Source organism: Myxine glutinosa, chromosome 9, assembly GCF_964187855.1.
Source record: "Myxine glutinosa chromosome 9, kmMyxGlut1.1, whole genome shotgun sequence".
NCBI lineage: Eukaryota > Metazoa > Chordata > Myxini > Myxiniformes > Myxinidae > Myxine > Myxine glutinosa.
The window spans coordinates 103179884-103197206 of NC_136269.1; the positions used below are offsets into that span (position 1 = coordinate 103179884).

The 17323-nt window shown below is 43.7% G+C and overlaps 1 protein-coding gene across 1 annotated transcript in view; it reads left to right on the forward strand.

Annotated features, from left to right (window-relative positions):
- The window catches only part of LOC137435171 (acyl-coenzyme A thioesterase 9, mitochondrial), a 76627-nt gene that overhangs the window by 27538 nt on the left and 31766 nt on the right, over nt 1-17323 (forward strand). Inside the window, 6 exon segments of the mRNA XM_078785118.1 lie at nt 12049-12086; nt 12185-12274; nt 13323-13426; nt 13743-13804; nt 14804-14871; nt 16056-16167. Coding sequence (XP_078641244.1) covers nt 12049-12086; nt 12185-12274; nt 13323-13426; nt 13743-13804; nt 14804-14871; nt 16056-16167 — 474 coding nt within the window.

Consider the following 17323-nt stretch of genomic DNA (forward strand, 5'->3'; position numbering starts at 1 on the left):
ACGGGGACCTGAGTTTTTGTGCTTCCCCATCTGGGGTCACACCTTGTTGACAAACATCCAATCTTGCAGAGAATCAGGCAGATTATTATCTTTCTCCAAAGTGCTCCTCATAGATCCAGAGTTCCATCGTCAGCCTTTTCAGTTGAGTGGCGAAGATCCTCTGTTTTGGCATTGCCTTTACAAATTGCAAATCTGAAAACCGATAGACCCCCAGCAGATGGAAGCTTTGATATGACATGGGGCTTCCAAGACTTTGTAATATGGGAATGTCTGTTTGCTTTGAGTGGGGGGAGGGTGAGGTTGGGAGGACAGAGTTGGGTTTGAAGGGGGTCGGGGAGAGCAAAGATGGGACAGAGTTAGGAGGGGAGGTTGAGGTTTGGTTTCCTTGGAGGGGAGGGGGAAGGGGTGATTATGGAGTTGGGGTGGGGAGAAGGTTTGAAAGCATGAAATGGGGAGGGGATTGATGCCTTATGGTTGGGAGAGGGAGGTTGAGGCTCTGGGAGAGAGGGTAGGGGGGAGGGTGGTTTGGGGCTTCCGAGGAGGGTGAGGAGGGTGAGGGGGGTGGGGGTGGTGGGGGGGGTTGATGAGTTGTAATGGGGGTGGGTGGGAGGGCGTTTGAAGTCTTGGAGTAGGGAGGGAATATATATATACAGACTTGGCATTTAATATGGAATTATTTTTTTTTCTTGACTTAGGTTTACTTTCTTAACTCAGTATATCAATCTGGTGAGTTTCTTTTACACTTTGGTGATTTATTTGTTAAAAGAACCATGCCACTGATTTTCTGTCGCAGCAAGAAGTCAACAACAGGATTATATCACAGGTGGCGTGGCAAAAGTTATGGACAGGTGCATTTGACGATTGGCTTCACAGTCGGGTATACAAGGGTTGTTGCGTTCTGTATTCGTGGAAAACAACTGCTGCACGTCTCCAAAAGTTATTGCCGCTTCCTCTGGAGATGGTCCGTCAACTCGACAATGCTGTTTGTCATGGAGTGGTGGCTTTACGAAATTACAGCATGAAACAGCGTGCTATTGTTCGGCAGTATGGCATGACTCAAGGTCAGGTGTCAAAGATCCTGAAACGAAATGCTCAGAGGGGTGTCCCTACTCCAATACCGAGGCCAGGACGTCCCCGCAGAACCACAAGGAGGGATGATTGCCAGCTGCACCGGTTAGTCCGCAATGGCCGTACCAAGTCAGCTAATCGGCTTAGGGCTGAGTGGCAGCAACTGACAAATGTGCCTGTATCCAGAAGGCGAGTCAACCAACGACTAGTTCAAGCAAGCTATCGTGCCAGGCGTCCCCTGACAAAGCCACGCCTGACCAGACAACACAGCCAGCGCCGATTGCAGTGGGCCAGAGAGCACCGTCAATGGCAGTCAGGACACTGGAATCACGTGACCTTCAGTGACGAGTCTAGATTTCTGGTCTATCGTCAAGATGGCCGCGTCCGAGTGCGCAGACAAGTGCATGAAGCCTATAACAAAGATTGTATAGTGCCAAGAGTCCAAGCTGGAGGTGGTGGGGTGACCGTTTGGGCTGCTTTTCATGCAGGGGGCAAAACTGACCTGGTTGTTCTGAATGGAAACCTGAACCAGTTCAAGTACAGGGCCATTCTGGAAGAAACATTGCTTCTGCTCGTGCAGCCTTTCGAGGAAACTTTGTCTTCCAAGATGACAATGCATGGCCTCATCGTGCTTGCATGATCCAACACTTTCTTGCTGACCGTGGTGCAGAGCATATGGAGTGGCCTGCCATGTCCCCGGATATGAATCCGATAGAGAACTTGTGGGCAGAATTAACGCGTCAAATCGACCACTTGGACCAGCAGCCGACCTCTGTGCGTGAATTGCAGCAGGCTATTGAAACTGCATGGCAAGCGATTCCTGTCCAAACCTTGGCAAATCTCGTGAACAGCATGCCTCAACGTGTACGTGCTCTCCTGAATGCTCGTGGGGGTTACACGAAGTACTGAACTGTAATTTTACTGTCGGTAATCCCAGTCGTAATTTAACTTTTGTTTTTGTTAAAAAAAAATTTGGCTAATGTGCAAAATAAAGAGATACTTCTGGAAAACGCACAGAAGTTTAACACAGTACTGTCCATGAATTGAGTTTGATATCAGTTTACATCGCTTTCAAGGATCAATTTATTTGTTTTGAAACGTCAAATGTGGTTTTTGTTTCTTTTAAAGGTCACATTAACAAAATCTAGAATAATTTCAACATAAATCCAATGAACTTTTGGTTCTAAGACATCTTGAAAAGTAAATTCACCCCCACAAAAAAATATTCCATATTAAATGCCAAGTCTGTATATATACAGTCACGTATAAAAGTAAGTACACCCCATGTAAAGTTTTGACTTTTTCAACATATTTCAACATACAGGTATTTGATCCTCATTTCAACAATATTGATAGATAAAGGTGATATAATATAACAAATATCATGAAACATTTACATTTTGTAGTCCATTGTATAATTTAAATAAACATAAATGCAAATTTCGCATGTGGAAAAAGTAAGTAAACCCTTGGCTCTAATAGGTGGTATTGCCCCCTTTGGCAGAAACAACCTCAAGTAGGCTTTTCTTGTAACTGTCTACCAGTCTCTGACATCGACTGGGAGAAATTTTTGCCCACTCCTCCATGCAGAATTTTTCACCTGTGCGATGTTTGAGGGGTTTCTTGCATGCACAGCTCGTTTCAAATCCCCCCACAACATCTCGATGGGATTTAGATCCGGGCTTTGACTTGGCCATTCCAGAACCCTCCATTTTTTTTTTTTTTTTTTTTTTTTGTACACAGAATCGAGGCTTGAGAGCAGGGACATCGGGAGATGTGTAGGAAGGAGAGGGCTTGGGGGGAGTAGGCGTGGGAAGGGGGGGGGGGTGGGAGAAGTATAAAACACAAGCACACCAAGGTCTTCCAGGACAGAAGTTGGCGTTTCAAAAAAGTGGATTTGGGGTGAAATTAGCAGGGGTAGAAAAGATCAAGGTTTTGGATGAGGGAAGATAAGAGATGGTGGTGAACAGCTGTTTTAAAGACCTGGAGGGAGGAGTGGGATTGAAGAGAGTGAGGGAGTTTCTTCCAGAGGCGGGAGAAAAGAGGAATGAAGGAGTGAAGGTGAGCAGAGAGTCTTGATTTTGGCAGTTTAACCATAAGAGGGTTGCAGGCAGATCTTGTGCGACCTGTAGGAATATTTGGGGGACAGAGCCCAGAGAGAGCTGGGGGGGGCAAGGCCGGAGAGGAGTCGGTAGAAGACGGAAAGACCACCAACCTGCCTGCGGTGAGTGAGTGAAAGGCCCTTGGAGTTAGCTTCATCGCGGGAGATTCCAATGATTCTGAACGCTTTGGTTTCAACAGCGTGAAGACGAGCTAGGTGTGAGGCAGGAGCACCAGCCCAGAGGGGAGAGCAGTATTCCATTGAGCTGCGGATGAAAGCCTTGTATGTGGTGAGGAGCTCAGGTGTGCCAAGGAAGGACTTCGCACGACGGAGGATGCCCAGTCGGCGACTGGCTTTGGAGGCCAGATTTGAAATGTGGTTTTCCCAGGAAAGATCATGGCAGATAGTGAGACCCAAAAGCTTGAGTGACAGAATTTCTTGGAGAGGATTATTCAGAAAGTGGATAGGAGGATTGTCCAGTCGGTCTTTTCGGAGAGACATCGTAAGAGTGTGAGATTTGTCAGGATTGAAAGACATGTTCCACTTGTTTGCCCAGTCTGTGATTTTGTCCAGGTCTGCAGAGTGAGGAGGCTGCAGACTGCCGATCTGAGGGATGAGGAATGGAGCGACAGAGAGTAGAGTCATCAGCAAAGAGATAGAGAGGATTTTCAAGAGAGTCAGAGAGATCATTGATGAAGACCAGAAAAAGCACAGGGCCCAGAACACTGCCTTGCGGAACTCCAGCCTGAACAGGAAGAGGAGATGAGAGAAACCCATTCAGGGCCACACGTTGACTACGACTAGAGAGGAAGTCCACCAGCCATGCGTGGAGATTTCCATGGATACCAAAGGAGGAGAGTTTGGTGAGCAGAGCGGGTGCCAGACCGTATCGAAGGCACGTGATATGTCAAGGGAGACAGCTCTAATTTCTTGTTTGGCATTGAGGACCTCCATCCATTGTTGAGAAAGCAGATGCAGCATGTCCAGAGTAGAGTGACCAGGTCTGAAACCAAATTGATGATCAGAGATCAAGCCATTGGAGAAGAGGAAAGATTTCATATCTGAAGCAATGATGGATTCCATGACTTTGTTGATAATTGGGAGAAGGCTGATTGGTCTATAGTTGCTGGGATCTGTTTTTGCACCTTTTTTGTGCAAAGCGGTGATGTTGGCTGATTTCCAAGCAGATGGCAGATGACCTTGAGCAAAAGAGAGGGTGAAGAGAACAGAGAGAGGGAGTGAAAGAGCGGAAGAACAGGATTTTAGGACCCGTGGGCTGATGCCGTCAGGTCCAGTTGCAGAATCAGAATCAGAGTCTAGGGTTGACAGAAACTTTTCCACCTTGTCAGGAGGAAAGGACACAGAGTCCAGGAGCATTTTCAGCCATTCCTTGGTGGATTTACTGGTATGATTCGGGTCATTGTCATGTTGCAAGGTCCACGTTCGGTTTAGCTTCAACTTTCCAAAGGATGGACTCGCATTATCCTCAAGCACCCTCTGGTACAATGAAGAATTCATAGTGGATTATATGATGGTGAGCTGCCCAGGCCCTGATGCAGCAAAGCTGCCCCAAACCATAATATTTCTACCACCATGCTTTGCAGTTGGTATCAGGTTCTTGTGGTCAAATGCTGTCTTTGGTTTTCACCAAACATGTCTTCTGGTACTGTGGCCAAATAGCTCTACCTTTGACTCATCTGTCCAGAGCACATTGTTCCAGAAGTGCTGGTCTTTGCCGAGGTGTTCATTGGCAAACTTTAGTCTTGCCCTGATGTTCTTTCTGGACAGCAAAGGTTTCCTCCTGGCACACCTCCCATGTAGATCAAATTTGTGCAGCCTCTTTCTAATGGTAGACTCATGCACTTTGACATCAACAGTGGCAAGAGCTACCTGTGGGTCCCGTGATGACATTCTGGGGTTCTTAGAGACTTCTTTCAGCATCTTGCGGTCTGCTCTCGGGCTGAACTTGCTGGGGCGGCCTGGCCTGAACAAGTTGGCAGTTATTTGGAATCTTCTCCACTTGTAGATGATCTTCCGGACAGTCGAATGATTGATTTCAAATTGTTTGGAGATCTTTTCAAGTCCCTTCCCAGACTCGTAGTCATCCAAAACCTGCTTTCTGAAGGCCTCAGAGAGCTCTTTTGATCTCGGCATGGTGACGCCGCACACTTCAACAACAAAGAGCAAACCAAACCAAATGTCTGAGGTTTAAATACGACAGGTTCCTCCAAGATCCTCTCTAACGATGTTCTCATCATTTGCGCCTGAGCTGGTGCACATGATTCTAATTTTAGGTATTTGAAGTAGTGATAAATGTAGGGGTGTACTTACTTTTTCCACATGTGAAATTTGCATTTATGTTTATTTAAATTATACAATGGACTACAAAATGTAAATGTTTCATCATATTTGTTATATTATATCACCTTTATCTGTCAATATTGTTTAAATGAAGATCAAATAGCTGTATGTTGAAATATGTTGAAAAAGTCAAAACTTTTCATGGGGTGTACTTACTTTTTCACGTGACTGTATATATATATATATATGATATAACATAGATAAAGATAAAGGTGATATAATATAACAAATATCATGAAACATTTACATTTTGTAGTCCATTGTATAATGTAAACTAGAACGCCACCCAGTAGAGCGCATACTCCTGCCGTGGGTCAAGTTGTAATATTACGATTTCACAAAAGTTTGAGGGAGTAGTTCAGTGACAACACACGACAAGACAACACAAGACAGACAATGCACAGATATATATATATATAATAATAATAATAATAATAATAATAATACATTTATTTTATATAGCGCTTTTCAAGAAGCCCAAAGGCGCTTTGACAGAGTCCAAAAAACAAGTGCAAAAAGACAAAAATCAATAGGTAAATAATCAAAGCAAAAGGAAGGAGAAGGAGAAGAGCTAGTCAGGGGTTAAATGCTGTGGGTTAAATGTTGAATGCAGTGTTGAACAGGTGGGTCTTGAGTGATGTTTTGAATGTGGTGAGTGAGGAGGAGTCTCTGATGGTGTGAGGTAGTGAGTTAAAGAGGGTGGGAGCAGCGATGGAGAAGGCCCTGTCCCCCCAGGATCTGAATTTGGTCCGGATTGGGGGGGGGGGGGTCAGGAGGTTGGTACCAGCAGAGCGGAGGTTGCGGGTGGGAGTGTGTCTGGAGAGGAGGTCAGTCAGGTAGGATGGGGCCAGGTTATGGAGGGCTTTGTAGGTCAAGAGGAGGATTTTGTACTGGATTCTCTGGGGGATGGGGAGCCAGTGAAGCTTGTAAAGGACGGGGTGATGTGGTCACGGGTCCGGGAATGGGTGAGTAGACGGGCAGCGGAGTTCTGAATGTATTGGAGTTTATTGGTGATTATTGAGGGTGAACCATAGAGGAGGCTGTTGCAGTAGTCCAGACGGGAGGTGATGAAAGCGTGGATGAGGGTTTCTGCAGCCGTGGAGGAGAGGGATGGACGGAGACGGGCGATGTTTTTCAGGTGAAAGAAGGCTGTCTTTGTGTGATCTGTTTAGTGTATTTGTCGAAGGAGAGGGTTTGGTCAAAGATGATGCCAAGATTCCGGATGTGAGGGGAGGTGGATACTGCGAAACCGTCGATGTTGAGGGCAAAGTTATGGGTGGATTTGGTAAGCGTTTTTGGGCCAATGATGATTATTTCAGATTTATCATAGTTAAGTTTGAGGAAGTTGATTTGAAGCCAGGATTTTATTTCAGTGATGCAGTTTGTCAGGATAGAGTGAGTGGCGGTGGAGATGGACTTGGTGGAGATGAAAAGCTGGATGTCATCGGCGAAGCAGTGGAATTGGAGACCATGACGGCGGATTAAGTGACCAAGGGTGGACAGGTTCAGGATGAAGAGGAGGGGGCCAAGAACTGAACCTTGGGGGACACCTTGGGGGAGGGGAGCAGTGGGGGATTTGCAGTTATTGATGGAGATGAACTGGCATCTGTCAGAGAGGTATGATTTGATCCAAGAGAGGGCAGTGCCGGTAATGTTAAAGGTGGTTTCAAGTCGGGTGAGGAGGATGGTGTGATTGATGGTGTCAAAAGTGGCGCTGAGGTCGAGGAGGGTGAGAATGTTGAGGTTGCCGGCGTCAGAGGAGAGGAGAAGGTCGTTGGTGATTTTGAGGAGAGCAGTTTCAGTACTGTGGTTGGAGCGGAATCCGGATTGGAATGTTTCATACAGGTTATTGGCAGAGAGGTGATGCTTGAGTTGAGTGGCTACAGCGTGTTCCAAAACTTTTGACAGAAAGGGTAGGTTGGAGATGGGTCTGAAGTTATCTAGGGTGTCAGGGTTGAGTCCAGGTTTCTTCAGAATGGGGATAACTGCAGCAATTTTGGGGGATGGTGGGACGATGCCTGTAGACAGGGAGGAGTTTATTGTTGCAGTGATAAGTGGAGAGAGAGCAGGAAGGGAGGCCTTGACAAAGCTGGAGGGGATGGGGTCAAGAGTGCAGGTGGCAGTTTTCATTCCTATGAGGAGTTCAGAGAGGTCAGTAGGGGAGACTGGGGAGAACTGAGACAGGGGTTGGCAGGATAAGGGGGGGCAGGTGGTTTGAGGGGGAGCGGGTGCGGTGGTGGTTAAGCTGTTGTAGATGTTGTCAATTTTGCATTGGAAGAATGAAAGGAAGGAGATGCAGTTGTCTACTGTGAATGACTGGGTGGTGGTGTTCAGGGGGCTGAGGAGTTTGTTTATTGTAGAGAAGAGTGCTTTTGGGTTTCCAGAGCCAGAGTGAATAATTTGAGAGTAGTAGGCGGAGCGGGCATGGGAGAGGGCATCTTTGTAGTGTTGTAGGTGGTCCTTGTAAGCTTGGGAGTGAATTGTGAGACCTGTTTTATTGCTGAGTCTTTCAAGTTGGCGAGCACGAGTTTTCATCAGGTGGAGTTCAGGGGTAAACCAGGGAGCAGAATGGGTGAAAGAAACTGTTTTGGTTTTTATAGGCGCAAGCTGGTCAAGGCAGGAGGAGAGAGTGTGGTTGTAGTAGTCAGTGAGGTCAGAAGGGGTGTGGAGGTCAACGAAGGGAGAAGTGGACATTTTTTCAGAGAGGGTGGATGAGAATGAAGTAGGTGAAAGAGCGTTTAGCTTACGGAAGTTGATAGTGCGATAATGCCTTGGTGCTGGGGTGGGGATGTTGATGGTCAGAGTGATGGTTAGGTGGTCAGAGAGAGTGAGGTCGGAGCCAGATAGATGGTGCAAAATTAGTCCAGTAGAGCAGACAAGGTCCAAAATGTGACCACGGTTATGGGTAGGAAAGTTGACATGTTGAGTGAGGTTAAAGCAGGTGAGTAAATCAGTGAAGTCAGTGGTTATTGTGGAGTCAGTGGAGTCCATGTGGATATTGAAATCACTGAGGAGGAGGATTGAGGGGGAGAGGGAACAGAGCTGGGTCAGAAAGTAGGAGAAGTCAGACAGGAATGATGGGTGTGGTTTGGGAGGGCGGTAGACGACAGCCATGACTGACTGTGTGTGACCAGAGATTTTAAAAGCCAGGTGTTCAAATGATGGAGCAGATGAGATGGAGATGAGGCTGGTCTTGATGTCCTGTCGGTGTATTACGGCAATATTGTCGGTGTGTTATCTATCTATAATTCCAGTAATCTCTGTGTGTCTGTGTGTGTGTCTGTGTGTTTGTCTGTGACCGCTGTTTCGCGACAACTACCGGTCCGATATACTTGAAACTTGCCAGGTATATTGCTGGGGACCCGAGGATGTGCCTTTTCAAGGTTTCATATTAATCGGACAAGTAGTTACCGAGCTATGGCGATTTCTTTACCAAACTCCGCAAGCCGTTCGCTTTGGACCAAACCATTGCATGTAAATAGAGGGGGGGGATTGTCACCGTACTCGCAAGCCGTTCGCTTTGGACCAAACCATTTCATGTAAATAGAGGGGGGGGATTGTCACCGTACTCGCAAGCCGTTCGCTTTGGACCAAACCATTTCATGTAAATAGAGGGGGGGGATTGTCACCGTACTCGCAAGCCGTTCGCTTTGGACCAAACCATTTCATGTAAATAGAGGGGGGGGATATAATTTTAGATATATATATATAGTACGGGCATGCCCTAGTATATATAATATATAGAATATATAGAAGACAATGTTAAAAAAAAACAAGGCAATTTCACTTACATTTTCGGATTCAGCGTTCAATTCTATATAAGTGAATGTATTTTGAGGTATGTGTGACTTCAAATAAAATTGTAAGCCAGGAAAAACGTTTGTTTCATTCCTTCGGGATACAACATGTAAAACTGGCCCAAACGTCAAAACAAAACTCGCTCATTTTAAGTCGCACAAGCTAATGCGACCACTCGTTCTTCTTCGAAGAATCCCGTGCACATGCTGGTCACACTTATAAGTCACCTTAGTCTTTATAAGTTCATCAAATACTGACACCGCGATTGACATTTGCTGAGGTAATGTTGATATCTCTTCTGAGGTAAAAAAACAAAAACAAAGAAAAAAACAGTTTTAAAGCATTATACGTATCAAACGATACATTTTATGAAACGGGGAAACCTAATACACACTTTGGTGGTTTTAAAATGACAGAATATGTCTTTATTATTTTAAAAAAATTAACATTGAAGACGACGCTGCCAAAAAATACACCGCTCTAATGCATAACCACGAGTTTTAAACTACATTTACAACAAACATGAAAACTTTTCATATCACAATGTTAAATATAGAATATATAGAAGATAATGTCAAAAAAAAATGAACCCTATCTTCCAATGGTAAAAAATCCTTCAAAAATTTCCTGAATCTAGAATAATATCCTGAGCTTCACCAAAAACTAATCAATTCTTCCTTATCCCAAGGGCAATCATCCCACCCACTTTCATCCAAATTCGTTCAGAACTTTTCCAGATATCTTGTTCACACACACACACACACACACACACACACACACACACACACGGACGGACGGACGGACGGACGGACACGGACGGACGGACACGATCGAATGCATTACTCCCTAGCGGGAGTAATAAACCTAAATGCAAATTTCGCATGTGGAAAAAGTAAGTACACCCTTGGCTCAAATTGGTGGTATTGCCCCCTTTGGCAGAAACAACCTCAAGTAGGCGTTTCTTATAACTGTCTACCAGTCTCTGACATCGACTGGGAGAAATTTTTGCCCACTCCTCCTTGTAGAATTCTTTCAGCTGTGCAATGTTTGAGGGGTTTCTTTGAGGGGTTTGAGGGGTTTTCATTCATTCATTTTAAGATGGTCTGTCTGTCTGTCTGTGGGAGTGGCTCCACACATTCTAGGAGGGGCTTCGAAAAGAAATCTCCACCATTTCGTTTCCCTCGCATACCTCTGGTCAGCCTCTGATGTCCATTTAAAGCCTGAATCAACGCGTCTTCTATCATAATTACCTTTTGAAGAGACAAAGGTAAATTTGGATTACAAATCATGCAAAGGAAGCAAGTTAATGCCTGTTTCGTTCGGAGTGATGATACACCTCCCAAAGAAGATGCGTTTTCATAATAATTCAAAGGAAGTCTTTATTAAAATCGTCTTTATTTAAAAAAAAACCTTTGGTTTCCACACGAGTTTTCAAGGCTGAATCCTTTTGTGAGTACAGAACATGTAATCCACAATGTGAAATAAATCTCTATCTCTATTATATTCTGCTAAGGTGAGTCTGCGTGTGAGGTTCTCTGGCCGTGGGAGTAGTATCACCCATTATGGGAGGGGCTTTAAAAACACATTTCCACCATTTTGTTTTCCTTGCATAGCTCTGAGTGCTCCATGGGCCTCTGATGTCCATTTTAAGACTGAATCAACACGTCTATCGTGTGCAAGTACAGGACATGTAATCCACAATGTGAAATAAATAAATAACGCAGACGGGAAATTGCCGAGATATATAAAAAATTTGCGGCATGGTCCATTTCCGAAATAAATGAGACCACAAATGAACGGCCCCCTCTAAAGTGTGTGATCCCCTCTCCAGTGTAGGGGAGAGGAGTAAAGGGAAGAGAGGAGTGAGGGGAGAGAGAGGAGTGGAGTGAGGGGGGGGGGGGGGGGGGAGAGAGGAGATGAGTGAGGGGTTACATATTATGTAAAGTAAATAAATTGTGTAGATTACATCATTTGTGGATCTGATGAATTGCCAGTAACCATTTTGTAAAACTGCATGTGCAGCATCTAAATGAAGATGTCCAAATGTCACACGTCCATGCCCATGGGATTCCCATAGGTGCTCCACTAGTAAATAAATAATAGAGTATAAGATACAATTAATCTTTCAGATGTTACCTTGTAATGGACCAGGGAGATTGGTCGTCCATAAAACCACCTGCTCTGCTCAAGAATAAGTTTATCCGTACAAATTTTTGTGAATAAAATTTTGAAAGTGGTAATTTTAAGTGGCCGCATGGGCCACTGAGGTTGGAGTTTTTAGTGACCATTGGTACCCGGGGCACCGCTTATATTGAAACCTGGGAATGGAGAAATGAGGACTTTCTGGGGTGGGGTGGGGGTTGAGTTGGGGTGAGGTGGGGAGAGGGGTTGAAGGCTTGGAATGGGGAGGGGATTGACACATTAGGGTTTGAGAGCTAGGGTTGATGACTTGAGATTTGTGACAGGTGCTGGGGAGAGCTAAGGACTTGAAGTCAAATTTTACATTATGGTGTTAGTGCTGCACATGTGAGAGCTTCATGTTGTAGTGATTCATTTATTTTCACCATTTCATCAGGGTTTATGGAAGAGGTGCATGGCAGTAGGTAGAACGTCAACAGACATGCAGGCAGACAGGATGGACAGATGTGTTTCAGCATGAGCATAAATGTTTTAATTGGAGTTTGTATATACACGTGACTTTTGATTTTGTATATCTTCAGATTTGGAAGAATTCTTGAAGAACTGGATACATTTGCAAGTAAGATCCTCCTAACATCCCTCAAAAAGTGATCCATTGAATATGCTATGACCCACATTTGTTAAATAAGTTGTTCACTACTGCACTACTCTCTGCAGTTCTCATCAGTTACCAGCACACTAAGAAGGAGGGCTCTATGAGGTCGCCACTTTCCATTGTAACTGCAATGGTCGATAAGATTGTGGTGGGTGAGTGAACTTTTTTTTTTCTTTGGGATGGGCAGGTGGCAGGGGTGGGGAATTTAACCAACAATAAGCATCCTAGCCCAACACGTATCATTGTCCTCAATTGCACGCGCGTGCGCGCGCACATACACACACGCACACACATATAATTGGTGGAATTTCTAAAATCCTCAATTTTCATCCGATTGAGTGAAATTTGAACAGAATTTGCATATTAGGTCACTGAATTCAACCACCAATTATTTTTGAGATTAAAAGTTTAACATAGACCTAATTTTAAGGTTACTGAATTCCACCACCAATTATTTTTGAGATTAAAAGGTTAACATCGACCTCATTTTAAAAATTGAGACATTGGCTATGACATGTTATGACAACTAGGTGGATGAATTGGTTAGGAGATGAGAATAAGTCAATTTGATTTTGGTTCAGGTCCGAAACCAGATCCGGCCTATCGGTGGGATACAAAACGTAAACTCTTCAGCCTGGCGGAGGTATGCGCTCTACCGTGTGCCGTACTCGTTATCTAACGTTTTGGTTTAGCTCATTAGTAATTTGTTCATATGCAGCACAAGGCTGCGGGGTAGCATCATTGGCTGAGAGCACTGCTGTGCTGCTGATGCAAAATGCCCTCTTATCTGGATAGGGCAAGAATTTGGAATTTGGCCATGGGGCTGGCGATAGCTCACCTACTCTTCACAAAAGGACATTGCGGGATCTTTAACATCCACCAATGAATTCTGGCAGATGGGACACTCGTTTGACCTCCATCCAAAGGATGGCACACATTGATGAATCACCCTACTTGTGAAACTCCGGGATGAGAATTTATAGCTGGGTGGGGATTCTATCCCAGGCTAGGCAGCATGGAGACGAGTGTGCATACCTCTCGGCCATCCTGTTAGCCCGGCTCAACTACTGTACACATAATGCAGGTTTTTGTTTTTATTTTTACCATACTGAAAGTTGTGAACCCTCCAAGGCAGGTCTTTTGTACCTTCAGAACCTTTTTGCAACACAAAATAATGTTCTCCATCGCTTTTACTTCCAGACAAACAACAGTCGCTACTTGTAACAGATCAAGACATCAGCTTTCGAGGTCATGTGAGCTGGGTTGGAAAAACCTCCATGGAAGTACAGATGCAAGTTATGCAGGTAAGAATAATCTGAGTTTTTTTCTTGGATTGATCCATTGGGACAGAGAGTCGGCCTTCCAGGTCGTTAAAAGTTCACAATGTGTGTTAAACAACAACAACAACAACAACAACAACAAGCATTTTAAGGCCATTTTCCCTGCTAGAGCGGAGGTTAGCCTTGCGGGCCCCACGACAATCTTGGACACTTTGTGGACACTACAAGTGTGTAAATGACTTTTTTGTGTGTTTCTTGATGGATGTCATTGCTTTTAATAATTCGACAACTGATTGATTCCCAGTTGTCTTCCAGTTTGTATATCGTGCTTTCTTTTCAGAATGGGAAAGATAAACTTCAGGCAACATTTGTAGTCGTGGCGAGGGATCCGCAGAACCAGAGGCAAGAAAACATTTATTCCACTACATTCCCCTTGATGCATTACTCCCCTCTTATTCTCCTTAGCTACACCTTTTATCCTCTCAACCAGAAAGTACAAATGCTGGAAGAACAATCCCTGGCAGAGTTGATAACCGATTACCTCGACTGACAATTCCGATGAAACGTGACCACAACATTCCGTTCTTCACCCGTGATGTACTAACGTTTGTTCACGGCGTTAAAAAAAATTGGGGTCCAAGGCGGTCTACCGGGGATCAAAGTGGATACAGGTTTGACCCCCCCAAAATAGGTATTTGCTTTCTTCTCTGAAACTACAGACACAATTTCGATGAAACCTGACCACAACCTTCACCACCCATGATGTACCAAAGTTTGTTCACAGCATCAAAAACATTTGCCCATTTGGGAATCTACAGGGGGTTGCCTCCTAAAATAGGTATTTGCTTTCTTCTCAGAAACTACACACGCAATTTCGATGAAACTTCACCACAACCTTAATGACCTGTGATGTACCAATGTTTGTTCAAGGCATTAGAAAAACTGGGGTCTGAGGAGGTATACGGTTGGGGGACGGAGGGGGTTGCCCCCCAAAATAGGTATTTTTTTAGTTTGTTTAAAGTCTTATGATTATGTTAGTATGATTCTACATTCTGCCCTGTCTTCCTTCTAGCAACCATTAGAATTGGTATAAAATACCTTTAGTCAGTGCAGTGTACTGTTTATTCTACCAGGTGAGCGCCAGGGGTATTGCCCCTATTTTTTTTTTTTTTTTCAGGAAGCGTGGGGATAATGAATCGACGAATAGATGTACAAGTTATTTCATACTACAATGCGGCATTGGTTTTAAATGAGAGTATATATTGGGAGCTTGTAGGGCTTGAAGGTGGTTGGTGTGGGAATGACACTGGAGTGTTTTGTGGTTGAGTGAATGGCTGTGAAGGGGTTAAAAAGTCGTGGATGACTAAAAAGATTTCATTCTGCCTTGTTTTTTACCTGCAGGTCTGCCTTTTTGAACCCCTTGCAGTATGATGGAGCAGAGGAAGAGAAGTTGTTCACACAAGGACAACGTAAGAGGCCATAAGGTTATTGCATACACACAAATTGGGGGTGGGGTTTGACCTCTCTTCCACCTCCCGAGCTCCATTCATTTCCCTTCCTCCCTATACTTCATTCTTTATTCTCTCAACCTCCTTTCCTCCATCTCTCCACTCTGCCCATAAACCTATACACCTCCTCCTTTCCTTTTTTCACATATTTTTATTTTCCCAATTTTATTTTCTCTTTTAGAAAATGAAATGTTTGGAAAATATTTTGTGAAAAATAAAACGTTTTTGTTTTTAACGATTATTGTACAGTTATATAACTACTCTATTTGGTATTTGCTCTCATCTTGGAAAGTGAAAGGTCATGTGATTGAGGCTCATGGATCAACTTGCACCTGCATGCATAACCCATGCATTACCCAATGCATTGGTATCCATTTGTATTTGTGATGCTTTTGATGGGAAATAGTCCTTTCCTTTCATATGCAGCAAATAGTCCAAATAAAAAAGAAGCAGTTTTGACACAAAAGTGCACGTTTTTTTGGTTGCAAATCACTATTCTAGTGCAGAAACGTGTGTGCTTCATCAAATAGTGTGTATTATACTTGTATACATCAAAATAACACAAATTTGACAAGTTGCTGGTTGCATCATTCTCTGGGGGTGTCGCTGTACCAGTGATGCAGTGCCCCATGTAGGTTAGAGCCAGAATTTGGAATTTGGCCATGATGCTGATGATAGCTCGCCTACTCTTTGCGAATGACACCATGATATCTTTAACGTCAACCAACTAATGCCGGAAGATGAGACACCTAGTTTAACATCCATCCAAGGGAGTTGCAAGGGAACAGCACAGGTTGATGAATCACCCTGCATGCGAAATACAAGTGACAGTTTATAGCTGACAGTGGGCCAAGATTCAAACCCAGGCTGGACAGCTCAGAGGTGAGTGTGTGTATCTTGAGGCTATCTTGCCAGCCCACAACAAATGGTGACATTATTCAATCTGACATGACTATATGAAGTATGCATGAGAAAAAGGAACAGATATACTTTGTATTTGTTCCTTTTCCAAGCATACTTTGTGTAGTCAATTTTTATAATTCGATTTAATTTATGAAGTATCTAATGCAAATATATAATGGACTATATCTAGTGAATGTTTTTTATTTTGTGTTTAACTTCCCCAACCACATCCTATTGTACAGTTGCCAAAGAGAGGCGAGTAGCGGCCAGCAAGGTCTCCCTGCTAAAGATGGCGCCGACAGCCGAGGAAAGAGAAATCGTTCACAAAATATTCCTGAATACACTTGACACGCAGTGAGTATCGCGTGCCTGCCAGAGCATTTTTACCTCCGCCACCTAAGGTGGATGGAGGTTATGTTTTCACCCCTGTCTGTCTGTCTGTGAACAAGATATCTTAAAAAGTTGTGGACAGATTCGGGTGACATTTGGTGGAGAGATAGCATGTGTGACAAGGACGAAATATTACATTTTGGTGAAGATCCATATCTGGATCCGTCGAGTAGAATTTTTAAAAGTGATTCCTCACCATTGGGAGATAGGGCCAAAATGATATATAGAAGAATATCTCAAAAAGTTATGGACGTATTCGGCTGAAACTTGGTGGAGAGGTTGGGTGTGTGACAAGGAAGAATTGATTCAATTTTGATGAATATTCGAATCCGGATCTGGACAGAGAATTATTTAAATTTTAAGTGATTTCCCACCATTGAGATATCAGACGAAAAGCAATAAATAACATATTTAAAAATGATGTGGACGAGTTATGACTAAACTTGGGGGATGAGTTGGTTAGGCGACAATAAGTCAAGAACAAGCCGATTAGATTTTGTTTCAGGTCCAAATCCAGATCTGGCCTATCGGTGGGATACAAATCAGAAACTGTTCAGCTTGGCGGAGGGTATGTGCTCTACCGAGTGCTGTTCTAGTTATACCTGTGATTGAACTAACAACCAGCATTGTCTCAGCCATGAGATGTATCCAATTGCTTGGGTGTTTTAAAAATAATTATATCAGCAACACTATGACTTGGAGTGAAACATTAAATAAATGGCTTGATTGTGAGGAACCAATCAGAATTATTTTGGCCTCATCATGATTGTTTTGTTCTCCTGGTTCCATGAAATTGGCTCTTACTTTCAACGTTAGGCTAATGGATAACTAAACTTTTTTGCATGTGCTGTTTCTTCCAATAAGTCCATCTTGTTTACAGTTCAAACTTTGACTTTACGTAATAATTTGCAATGACAATACACTGATTTTTCCTTCACGATACTTTCTCGTGTTAGTCAAGTTCGCTAATGACATTCTCATTGTCTATGATACGGATTAAAAAAAAGAAATACTTGTGGATATACCTGTAAGGGATGAGTGCTGGGATGATGTGGCATTTGATAGGACGGGAGAGCCATAGAACAATCACAATTCCATTAAGAAGCAAATAAATTGAGAT